This window comes from Crocodylus porosus, unplaced genomic scaffold (genome assembly GCF_001723895.1).
Source record: "Crocodylus porosus isolate Cpor-Errol unplaced genomic scaffold, CroPor_comp1, whole genome shotgun sequence".
Classification (NCBI taxonomy): Eukaryota; Metazoa; Chordata; order Crocodylia; family Crocodylidae; genus Crocodylus; species Crocodylus porosus.
The window spans coordinates 44,848,474-44,861,149 of record NW_017728951.1 but is presented as its reverse complement, the minus strand read 5'-3'; the positions used below and the strand labels follow the sequence as shown (position 1 = coordinate 44,861,149).

The window sequence follows — 12,676 nt, the reverse complement described above, 5'->3', positions numbered from 1 at the left end:
AATAAAATGACACCATATATATATACATATATGTATATGTATACATGTATACATGTATATATACACCATGTATATATGTATATATATATGGTGTCAGTTGAACACAATGGGCACTTTTACATGTGTGCTGGGGGTGAGGGGTAGCTCTTTAATTAGAGCAACTCTGAGAGCTGCTGTAATTAAAACACCACCGCATCTCCTGTATCAATGTCTGCACACTTAACTAAAGCTAGTACAATGAGTTTTATTTCAAGTCCCCCCACCACCGTTTTAAAATGTAGGGATGCTGATACACAAGATGCAGGAAGTTGCTGGAGCACTGCAGTTGCCACGCTTGAGCAGACTCAATCTGACGCGTTGGAATTTCAGCACGTCAGAGCAGCTTTAGTGCTCATGTATAGGTGCCCAATGTTTTATTGATGTATTTTACAATTTTGAAGCAATTTGGAAACCTACCAGTGCCTCAATTATTATATTAGAATTCTAAATACCTATACATTTTGGCATTTGATTTTGGGTTTTTTATCATGGAAGATCAGAGTTCCCCCTGCCCACTTTGCTCACCAGAATCCATGACCAGCTGTGGCTGTTCCCCCACCCCGCTGCTTTGTGGTACTAAGCAGCCCTGATATGCCCCTCACTCCAAGCCCTGCCAGTGTCCCTCACTCCCAACCTACAGCCCCCCAGACCTGCTGCTGCCCCTCACTTCCAACACACTGTCCCTTTCCCCCAGTGTATGGGGAGGAGGGGTGTGGGCCCAGGTGACACATTGTGGGTGGAGGGGCAGAGCTAATGTGTGGGGGGATGAGGGTGTCATATGCCCCCTGAGTTTTCTGCACCCACAGCAGGGCATGGGGGCTGCAGCAGGGCTGGACCAGCTCCAGATCAGCTGCCTCCATGACCTAAGATGCAGGACCCGGTATGGGAGGTAGCACCACGCTGCCATTACTGCCAAGCTGAGGCACACCCTGACCATCCAGCAGCAGCCCCTGCCCACCTGGCAGCAGTACTCTGCCACTGCTGCACCTCAGCTTGACATGGCAGCACAGTGCTCCCTCCCGCACCAGGTTTTGCCTGCTGGGCTGTAGAAGTGGCTCCTCCAGAGCTGGTCCAGCCTGGCTTGCAGCACTGTGCCTCACTGTGGGTGCAGAAATCTCAAGGACCATGTGCCACTCCCCCTCCCCCTGCCCTGTTGCCTGTGCCCCTTCCCACCTATGAGAGCTGTGCCTGTGCCACCCCTCCCCCGCTCAATGCATGACCTGTGCACCCTCCCTCCCTGCCGAAGGTGTGGCCTGTGTACCCCCTGCCACCATAGACTTTCCTGGAGAGATCTGTGCAAGCTGCTTTCCACTACTGCCTAGCTGCCATATGCATCTGTGCGTGCACACATCCATGTGGTGCCCTCTGCCATGATCACTCTCCTTCTGTCCCCCACAACCCCTTGCCAGCTGGAACTCTGCCAGCCTGCAAGGGGATCCCACTGTTTCCTGTGATTTTCTCCTTTAAAGGAGAAAATCTGCCTTTTTCTTTGTTAAAGGAGAAAACCTGCATTTTTCTGCAACAAATGGAAAGCCTGAATCCCTGCTTATTAGTCTCTTCTTGGGTCACCTGACCCTCCACTTCTGCCCCCAGTGTGGTCAGTCACTGCTTGCCCTTGGGATGGGCATCCATTTTACTCCAAGGTTCTTTGCCCATGTTACCTTGTCCCAAGGGCTAGGGAAAGCCAATTATCCCTGGGCTTTCTTGCCCCCTTAGTAATGGGATGAAATCCCTGTTATACAACCAAGAGATTTACCTTTTGAATTGTCTTGTCTGGACAAAGTGCCATGGAAAAAGAGGAAAGCTTGTCAGAAAAAACTTATTCAGTTTATAGCTGATTTCATTTACACTGCATTTGGCATGGAATAATTGTGTGTTTTCTCAAATATTCCACCTTAGGAATCCAGGGGTTGATCCCCCACCCCCTTAACCAATTTATACATGTAATAGGAACATTTTGTAAATATTTTTGCTGGCTGTACAAAAGAAGATGTCTCCAGAAATGGCTGGTATCTCTTTTATATATAACTTATGATATCTCTACACACACACGCACATTACAGGGGTGGATCCAGAGGGGGTTCAGTGGTGCAACTGTGCCACCCTTTTGGATTGGAGTGCACTGCAGGAGCTTCCAGAGACTTTTTGAAGTCCTTAAAGCAGGTGACTCACCCCTAACCCCTTGTCTCTTGGTGTTCAGAGGCACCTCTTCTCCCCTTCCCACTTCCCTACTTCCCCTACCTGCTATTGCTTCTTTTCCTGCTGTCCCAGTGTGGGCAGTGGGGGAAAAGACAGTGGAGGCCTCTAGAGCCACTTGTGCCCGCCACAGCAGGGCTGCACAGAAGCTAAAGAGTATGAGAGTCTTTGGAAAGGGATCCTTTCCAAAACAGTAATCTTTGTGTATTGTAAAATCCCAATGATTCTTTGAACTAGTTTCATCACTGGTGTAATCTCAGTTAAAAAAAATGAAATGACAAAACCAGGAATTAATTTAATGTTGTCCCCAATACTTACAAATAATAAAGATAGCTGAACATCTTCTTTTGCCCTTGAATTTGTTTAAAAATTCAAAGGATTTAAATAATAATTATATTAGTGAGATGGAAAATGAAGACAAGGTTTAATTCAACCTTAAACAGCTGCAGTCATTTAAAAATAATATTCACAGTCTTATTTGCTTTTGATTTTTACAAGGGTTTTTCATATTTCCATGCCACTCCATGAAATTTGAGTGCTCTGTTTATATAGCTAGTTTTAGTTCTTTTCCTATGCTACTCATATAGCAACCTGATCCATGTAGACCTCCATGGAGTCCCTTTGAAGTCAAGGGAACTATACAAGAGCACTGATGACCAACTCTGGAAATGAAAGTGCAGAATCAGGGCTATAAGGCTTTGGTTTTCATCACTGCCAGGAGAATTGTTTCCATTTTTTAAAATTAAACTTTAAAATACCTGTCAAGTTCATTTATAAAAATGAAATAAATATAATAAATACTATATTAAATTTTGTAACTTTTTTTTTTAACTAGAGCATGCAGTTTCCACCTAAATTTCTTGGTATTGCTTTTATAAACTGCCAACATCAAAGCAAGCCTCTTAAACCAGATAACCGAATTACTACTTATTTTACTATCAGTCATATCAGAATGCATAATTGAATTGCTGTCTTTTTAAAACTTTCACTCTATTATAAATAGTTGGTATGGGGGAAGGGAATGATTATTGGCACACAAAGAGAAAGTTTCAATCAGATACAGGACAGGTTGGAATAATATAGGCTTTCCAACTTTTCTTAGATAATGTACCTAACAACAGTGCTTGCACAAGAAAACAATCTGGTTTCAATCTCTCTCTCACTGTCACACACTCATGAACAAAAATATCATTTCTGTTAAAGGGAGATTTTTTTGTACTGTTAGCATCCCAGGAAATTATTCTGAAACCATATGATTTCTCCCGTCTCATTGTAGAAAGGGTACAGCACAAGGGACAGATATTGACCAGGCCAACTTGGGTATACAAGGACGAAAAACATTGTGCAAGTCACTTTTAGTAACCCTCAATAATCCCAGTTGTTAATGCTCTCAGGTGCAATTTCTCAGTGTCCCTGATTTTCCACTGCCTTGAGCCTAATGCAGTTATTTATACCAGGCCAAAATTGATAGAAAATACTACTATATCAGAATGGTAGCAGGTTAGACATAATTAAATGTTTGTATAAGATGCAAAGCAATTGAATATAACTAACTGCCTCTGAGTTCCAGCTGTTGCAGATTTGGAGAGTGGCTTAATAACCATGAGCTGGCCTTCAGTTTGCTCTGCATTCATCCCTATTTGATAGGAAGTGGAAACTGAAGACAGACAAAATACTTCCTATTATAGCCACCTTTCCCAACCAGGAAGTACATATGTTTTGTTATTCAGTGGAATTGTCTCTTAGGGGCTATGTAGAGCAAGTGAGGCTGAAGGCTCAAAGACTTTACAAGGCAATAACAAAAATGTAATTGTTTGAACACAGGACTTTATCCATTGCCATAAATATTACATCCATTGAACAGAGAAAAATTCAATTCCTCACCAGGGAATGATAAAGAGGCTTGAGAAAAATAAGCTGCAGAAGAATCTACATTATTTGCTTTTTTTTGCCCTTATTTTTCATTTGCCTTTGCAATGCTTGGTACAGGTTGGGAGTAGACATAGGAAAAATCCACAAATACCACAAGAAATCTGTGACTTCTAAGGATGCTAGTCCATTTTGGCATACTTAAAAGGTTCAGAATTTACATTTGCTAAAGCAGCATCTGGATTTTGAGGATGTATCCAAGCCATTTTGAGGGCTTGCTCATCACTGGTTTGGAACAGTGTTTAGCTTTATGAAGTAGTTGCATCCCTGTGCATATGGTAGAAAGTCTGACTTGTTGGGGATATGTAAATATTTTAATTAAAGGGCATGGCTAGAGCAAGTATAGGGTGCTTTGCCCTATATTTATAGCAATTCTCCAGGGAATACAGTAGTACAAACAACAAGCAGCAAGTGTTTCTGGTTTTCAAACAAAACCCAAGGCGCAAACCTTGTTGATTTCATGGTAGTCTTTTGATAAGTGCCTGATTTCTGTTCTATGAAACCCAGAGATAGAAGACTTGTCAAAAACCTGGTGAGAACCTGTCAGTTTCACATACAAGTAACCTACTGACATCATGTTTCTTTGACCATGATTTATGTCCACAAGAGTAAATACTGACCACTACGAATGCCAGCATTTAATTTGCTTGTGTTGAAGTGATGTTGTAGCTGTGATAGGCCAGGCCATATATAAGATGCAAGGATTCTTGTAGGTTGTATCGTTTATTGCATTTGGTCCGATAAAAGATATCACCCCAAGAATCCTTCTAGCATTTAATTTGATGTTCAGTCATTCTTTTTGATCACATATGTAAGAGTCATTGCTTCCCTAAATCAGACTTTCCCTTGAACAATGCAGGGTAATCTGACTAATGAGTTTGCTACACATTCTGAGCCAGTGAGTTCCACTGCAGTTGCACCAGGTATTTTGAAAGGTGACTTTAGGTCTGAGGAGATAAGCCAGGTGTGAAAAGGTAATTAGTAAGTGCAGGCTTAAGCTTGTCCCTGCCTGGCTGATCCCTCACCCCACTGCCTGGCCTTTCTTCCAGGAGGTGAGGACTGTAATATATAAATCGTTTTTTCAAATTAGGTGCCACTTAATTTGCAAAAGTTATGACAGGGTGTCTCATGTCCAATGAGTTAATGATGTTTCTGGGAAAATCTGAAAACAGTAGATGCCAAAGAGCCTTTTGCAACTTCCCAAATCTGTGGTGGGTTCTACAATAACCCTGGCCCAAAATGAAGACTGCTTTAAACTTTGCTAAGATGTAAAGGTACAACTAGGCAGCTTTTAAGTACCGTGCCCAACAAAGGGAGCCAGGTATTTTACTCATTATGCTGGTGACCGATTATTTGCTGATGATGTGTGTTCCATCTTCTGGAACACAAAAGGAAGCTTCATCTTCTGCTTTGAGTAGTTTACAAGTTTGCAGTCTGTAGATCCAGTATTGTGCTTATTATGAAAAACATAGTTTGTGGACAAATCTTGTTGGAGATAAACCAACCAATTACAGTAACAAGCACTGAATAAAGTAAAGTATTTGTAAGACCAGGTCCCGTGGTAGACCCAGTACAGCCTAAACATAATTTAATCTCTGCTGGTATATGGTGAAGATTAAACCTTCAGGAAGTCTATGATTTTTCTTACTTTTTGGTATTATATATGCAAGGTTTGGCAGGTTACCACTAAAGAGCTATACAGAAGAAGAGTTTGAAATAATTGTGCTGTTAAATACAGTTGTAATGCCACAGTATGTATACAACCAAAATGGTAATGGTAAAACAGTATCATAAACTGTACTAGATTAGTATCAGACTTTACTTTGCTTTACTTTCCTAGTCACTGGCTGTGGCACTGCAAGAGTAACACTACATGATGCTGATATTATTAACTACATAATGCACATTATTGATTTATTCTTTGTTCTGCCTCATTATCCTTTTACTAGTGAGTTCCCTGAGTTATTCTCATGTACTTAGTCAAGCACCAAATCATGAAGCAAGGACGGGCTCCCATAATAGCCCTTAATGGCACATTACATAAGCAATTACTTCTGCCACCTATTATTTGTTGCTTCCAGCCAATGAGGCTTCTGCATTATTGGAATGTGCTCAGAACAATTATGGAGTAAGAAAGACTTGGACTGTCTACATTTTACTCTTGAAATTACTCACCTTCATATTTGCCACCTGCTGACACCTCAGATGCCAGCCAGTAGCTTTAGAAAATTTGGTCTTTGTTGCAATCTGTGTGTAGACTAAATGCCTGTAATGAAGTCAGATTACTGTATGACTCTGCCACCCTAACAATTAGGCATATGAGCACAGTGCAGTATCTTGTAGAGATACCTGAGCTAGCTCTAAACAAGCTAGCTTGGGTACCAGAAACAGTTTAGCTATGTTTGTGGTGTACTTTCCAGACTAATTAGTCCTACTGAGAATGGACTAGCTCAGGTATCTTGGCATGACACTGCATTGTGCTATGTAATTATGCCCTACATTAAACACACATATCCACTACTCAGCCTTTCTAGGCAGTTGCAAAGGATATAGCTTGTGAAAACACCTTCAATAGCAGTGCCTCCCATGTACTGATAAGCACAAGAAAGGCCATTCTTTAGTTTGTACTGTGGTGGAAACTGAGTTTTTTGAATACTCTAATACAGGTTCCTGGACAACATTTTGCAATGAATGACTAACAAATCAGGTTCTAAGAAATGTATGCGTTGAGACCTTTCACTAAGTTTTTCAGGAATTAGCAAATAGAAATAGATTCTGTTTCTATGTTGGATATAGTTGGGTTTTTTTCCTTTGGTATTAATAGAAAAAAAATCTGAAGTGCAAGAAACCTTTGTGTTATCACTGTTTATGCAAGCTCTGATTCTGTGGTTGGTCCATTGCAAAGTAGCATTATTTAATATCCACTTATAGTAAAGTGTTCCCACTAGGAGTTATGGTAGAATATGTAAATTTTTCTTTCTGTGCTTATGGTCTATATCTTGTCAAGCTTTTCTCTGGGTTTACTGATATATCAGTCTGCTTCCAACCAGGGGAAAAAACATAGAACCATTTCAGGGAGATTTGTTGTCTCATTACATGATAAGTTGTATGTCAAAAACAAAAATTTAAATAGTAAATCTCAGCAGAGGATGTTGAACAGTGGAGGAAGGATATATAAAAGAGAGAAATATGATTCTGAAAAAGACTGGATAATACAGCATATAAGTGTAGATATAAATAGTGCCTCTTATTGTTAAGTGCATAAAACTACTTAGTCAAACGGTCTTTTGTGGTATCAGGTGAGTGACTACACGTATTTTTCAGCCTCAGAGTATCTTCTAGCATTGTTGTTTTCCTTTGCAACCTTAGGGGATAAGTGTTAAAAAAAACCCCAAAACACTAATGCTTTCTTCTTCAGCCAACTACTTACCTTGCTTATTTGATTGTTTTATGTTTGCTTAAAGTGCAAAATTAACTGAAATTTTTCTGTAACAGGCACATTGTTGTCTGTGGTCACATAACACTTGAAAGTGTGTCGAACTTCTTAAAGGACTTCCTGCACAAGGATAGGGATGATGTGAACGTGGAAATCGTCTTTCTGCATAAGTGAGTAGCCCTGCAAGCCAGAAACCTTAAACCCTTCTCACTGATTGAAAGATTTCTAAACGTTACTAAACATTACTTGGAGTAAGCAAGACAGGGGTTAGATCAGACTTATTCCTCCTATAACTCCAGTGGTTTCCACTGACTTCAGTGAGTTTATTGCAGAAATGAATTTGACCCTAGCAATTAAATTCTGGCCTTTACCATGTGAATTTCTCTGTTGACTTCAGGGGCCAGGATATTGCCCATGATGTCTGTTCCTGGCTCTTCCATTTACCTTTTTCAGGTCCTAGGTTTGGAATTTCAAAGGACAGCTAAGGACTGTTAAGCCATGTTAGGACCATCCCAGCAGTGGTACCTTCAAACACATCACATAGGTTTGTGCATGCTGCCACCTGGATTGGAAGCAGGTTAACTGACCTTTCAGCACCAAGGACAGGATCATTAGTAATGCTAATTACTACTCATCTTAGGAACTGTCGGCTCCTATACACATGCAGTGAGACTGTTCCAATGCACTGTAATGACGGAGCATGGTAATTAGCGTGCTCCAGCAAACACCAGCGTCATGTGTATCGGCCTCCTCATGCTGAAAAATGGTGGTAGGGATGTTTTAATTAAAGCTTGTTAGATGCGCTTTAGTTAAAATACCCCCCCCACCACCATTTTTCAATGTAGAGACACTCCAGGCACTTTTATTAGAGCAGCTCTTGGACCTGCTCTCATTAAAGAGTCTCCGTACCACTACTTCTGAGGCACATATATAAACACCCAATGTGTTCAAAATCACTGACTGCACATAGCAAAGTAACACATGGAACCATACAGCATGTTTGATGGCACTGCTGCTGGGTATAAGTTGGTAACCTAGAAATGCACTTAGAAGCCTAACTCCCATTGAATTCCAGTGGGATTTGACTCCCTAAGTATCAAAGACTCTTTTGAAAATCTCTTGTGGCCTTGTTTTTTTTTCCAGTCTGTGATATAATATAATATTAATTGAGTGTACTTCGCCAAGTGTTGAGATTATTGAGTGAACCATTATCACTCCCAACTTGACAAGATGAAACAAATTTGCAAATATATTAAGGTTATAAGGACTTATTTCATTTTTAGATGAAGCTCATTAAAGTCTCTAACATCAAATTTGCTAGTGCTTCCCAACATGTCAGTCAGTTGAGCATGGCAGCAGAGTGATTATGGCGTTTCACTGTAGCTCTACAGATGTGAGATCAGGAATCCTTCCTTAATTGTGCTAAAAGCCATCCCGATCCAGTAAGCAATAAACAGATACCTGAGGAGATGAACGTGGCAATTCCAGCTACGTTACTCAGCTGATGGCCATTGGTTACAGAAACTAGCATGACTTAATGGACAATGGCTTGACTGGAGCATTGGACTTTTTGATGGTGGTGGTTATACTTCAATGGTTGCATACAGTTAACTTTTTCTTTAAAAAAATTACAGAGTTCTAAAAAGTAAAATGTATCTAAACAGTTATATTCATTATTAACTGGAATCACATCTTTCTTCAAGAAGCTCCAGATCTTTTTTTAGAAAGACCTGAGAATCTCCAAGCAGTTTCAGTCAAGATGGATTTTTTTTATGTTATCACACTGACATTATGCCAGTTGATATGCATAAGAAGTTCATGTTGAATCCACCAGAATCCAAATCTATCTACAAGAAATGTCAGCTAAGTGATTTACCTGAGACTGATCAACAAGGATCCTGTTTTTCTCTGCTTAAAACTTCCAAATCCTGTGCTTTAAAAACCCCAAATCTGCATTTTTCCACAATTAAAATGAAATGCCACTATATACCTAGGTATCAGTTGAACACAATGTTTTATTGATATATTTTCAATTTTAAAGCAATTTAGAAGCCTTCTGGTGCCTCAATCATTATAACAAAATAAATTCTAAATACCTATATGTATTGGCATTTGATTTTGTTTTTTTACCATAAAAAATCAGAGTTCCCCCTGTACCCTTCACTCACCAGGATGTGGGTCTAACTGTAGCTGTCCCTTCCCCTTCCCCCTGCTGCTTGTGGTGCTGAGCAGCCCTGATATGCTGGTGCCCTGCCATTGCCCATGCTATTGCCCCGGTCCCTGACCCACAGTCCCACATCCCCCCAGACATGCTGGTGTCCCTCATACCCAATCCACAGCCCCCTAACACTGCTGGTGCTCCTCTCTCCCAACCCACAGTCCCTGGCCCTGCCAGTGCCCCTCACTTCTGACCCCCATCCCCCCCAGCCCTGCCAGTGCCCTTCACTGCCAACTCACTGCCCCCTGCCCCCACCCCCACAGTGTGTGAGGAAGGGGGACATGGGGAATGGGATGGGTCTGTGGGGAAGAGGTGGGGACACAGACAGTGCATCAGGGCTGGGGGAACACATGCCCTCTCATATTTCTGTGCCCTCAGCAGGGCACAGTGTGCAGCCTCCACAGCCTAGCTGTCAGGGGGGAGCATGTTCCCTTTTTTCCCCTGCCATGTTGTCTGTGTCCACCCATCCCCTTCATATGTCTACTGTGTTCCCCTGCCACTTTAGACTTACCTGGAGGGAGCTGCATGAGCTGCTCTCCACCACCCTGCCTGGCTGCTACATGCATGTGTGCACATGCGCATGGAGCCGCCTGTGTCCCACTCCACCCAACCCAAGCAGCCCCTTGCAGGCTAGAATTCAGCCAGCCTGAAGGAGGAAACCCTACATTTCCCATGGGTGGGCAAGGTTCTTTGAGTAGACGTGATATTTTTTATTAGACCAACTGAGTAGTTGGAAATAAGTTCTTGGAAAGCTTTCAGGCACAGTCACCCTTCTTCAGGCATAAGGAATCTCTGCTGGTCTGAGACTCTAAGAAGTGAGATGCTAAAATGGCAGGATGTTAGTGAGAATGTAACCAGGTAGAAATTAAAAAGACAAAGGGTAAAGCAGAGAGGAGTGGGAGAGGACAGCAGAGTGGGAAATGGCCAAAGGGAGACATTACAGTGATAGAATACAAGGTAGAAGAGAGGCAGTCAGTGAAAAAGGACATAGTTGGAGATCAGGAAAACAGGAATAAGAGCAACTCAGAGTGTGCGAGGATGTAGTGAAAATATAAATAAGTAAAAACAAAAGGTAAAGCAGGGGAGGGAGAGGGTAGAAAGTGGGGGGTGGGGGGAGGCCAAAAGGAAACACTACTTTGGTAATAATACAAGGCAAGAAAGAGGCTCTGAATGAAGAAGGAAATAGCAGAAAATCAGGGGACAGGACAGAAAAGGAGGGGAGGGAAGGGTAGAAAAGGTGGGGAAAAAGAAGAATGTAAAAGGCCAGGTCAGGCAGGTATCTGGTGAATCAGAAGTCAAACATGTTATAATGTGTCATAAAGCCAATGTCTATATTGAGTCCAGGATTTTTTGTATCCAGTATATTTATGAAGTGAAGTTTGTAGGTTTGTATAGGGAAGGTGTTTTGTAAGTTCCCTTTGAGGATTAGAACTGAGAGATTGGAGAGAGAGTGATTGTCTTGTGAGAAATGTGCCCCCACAGGTGTTGGGTATTCTTGTCTTGGATAGATTTTCAGTGTGAGTTCATTCTGCTGCACAGTTGTTGGTTGGCTTCTTCATATTTTCCATCAGGGCATTTGGTGCACTGGATGAGATACATAACATTTCTGGATCCAGGAATGGTGATGGTTCTGTTGTGGGGTGTAGCTATTGTGGGGGTAGTGGAGATGTGTTTGCAGGTTTGGTATTTCTTGTCCTGGCATGGTCTGGATCCATTTGGTGTGGTTGGGTCATAGGGAGTCTGCTTCCTCATGATCAGGTTAGTGAGATTCAGTGCTTGTTTAAGCACCTCAATAGTGACCTATACTTTCTAAGTCTATGCAAGACCTATTTACATTCTCACCGACATTCTGCCACACTTTTAGTTTCTCACTTCTTGGAGTCTGAGACCAGCAGAGCCTACCTATGCCTGAAGAAGGGCGACTGTGCTCAAAAGCTTGCTAAGAACTTTTTTCCAACTACTCAGTTGGTCTAATAAAAGATACTACACCTACTTAAAGAACTTTGCCTGCCTATGCCCTTAGACCAACATGGCAACAACCCAAAACCCACCTCCAAAAACCCACCTCCATTACCCATGTTTTTCTCCTTCAAAGGAGAAAATCTGTTTTTCTCCATTAAAGAAGAAAATCTCTGTTTTTCCATGTTTTTCCACGGCAAACAGTTAACCCAGATCCTTGCTGATCAAAGACTGCTATCCATACATAGCTAAAATGTTCAGTAGATCTTTTCTGATTATGCTGCATCTTACAAGTGAAACCAAGACAACAAGGACATAAATGGAACAGATAGACTCTGTCGCATTTGTTAAACTCTGACTTTTTTTTTTTTTTAAAGTGTTTGTATTTCTCTGTGGGAACTTTCCGTTAAAATCAAACAAACAGTGGATTTCAGCAATGAGGCTGTTCCTTTCCCTAGAGAGTGTGAAAATGTATGCAGACAATGGGAAACAAACATTTTAAGAATACCAGTTTTTGCTTAAGCTGCATTATATGCATTTCAACCCTTTATATTCTGTTTAAAACCTAACTTTCAACTAAGTTCCATTGTTTTGCATCTAGTAACCTGCTTCATATATATACTGAACTTACGTGTCCATTTGCAAGTTTAGGTGCTTTTCCAACCCACACAGTACAAAACATTACTTCATTTAATCATCTTCCCAATCTCCAGGCAGTGAGCAAGTTTTCCCAGTTATACGATAATTTAAAAGAAAGACCATGCTTGTGATATTCGTAAGAGATTTCCTGGGTTTTGGAATTTTGAAAAGTGTTTGAAAGCTTCCAATAAAGAGAAGTATCTTTGTTAGACCATGATGCATTGCTGCATCCTTCTTCCCATTTAGCTGCACAGGGATGC

At 41.4% G+C, this 12,676-nt stretch overlaps 1 protein-coding gene across 1 annotated transcript in view; it reads left to right on the top strand.

Annotated features, from left to right (window-relative positions):
* KCNMA1 (potassium calcium-activated channel subfamily M alpha 1) overlaps positions 1-12,676 on the top strand; it is a 997,979-nt gene that overhangs the window by 684,440 nt on the left and 300,863 nt on the right. Inside the window, exon 10 of the mRNA XM_019555536.1 lies at positions 7,660-7,770. Coding sequence (XP_019411081.1) covers positions 7,660-7,770 — 111 coding nt within the window. The remainder of the gene's footprint in view (positions 1-7,659; positions 7,771-12,676) is intronic.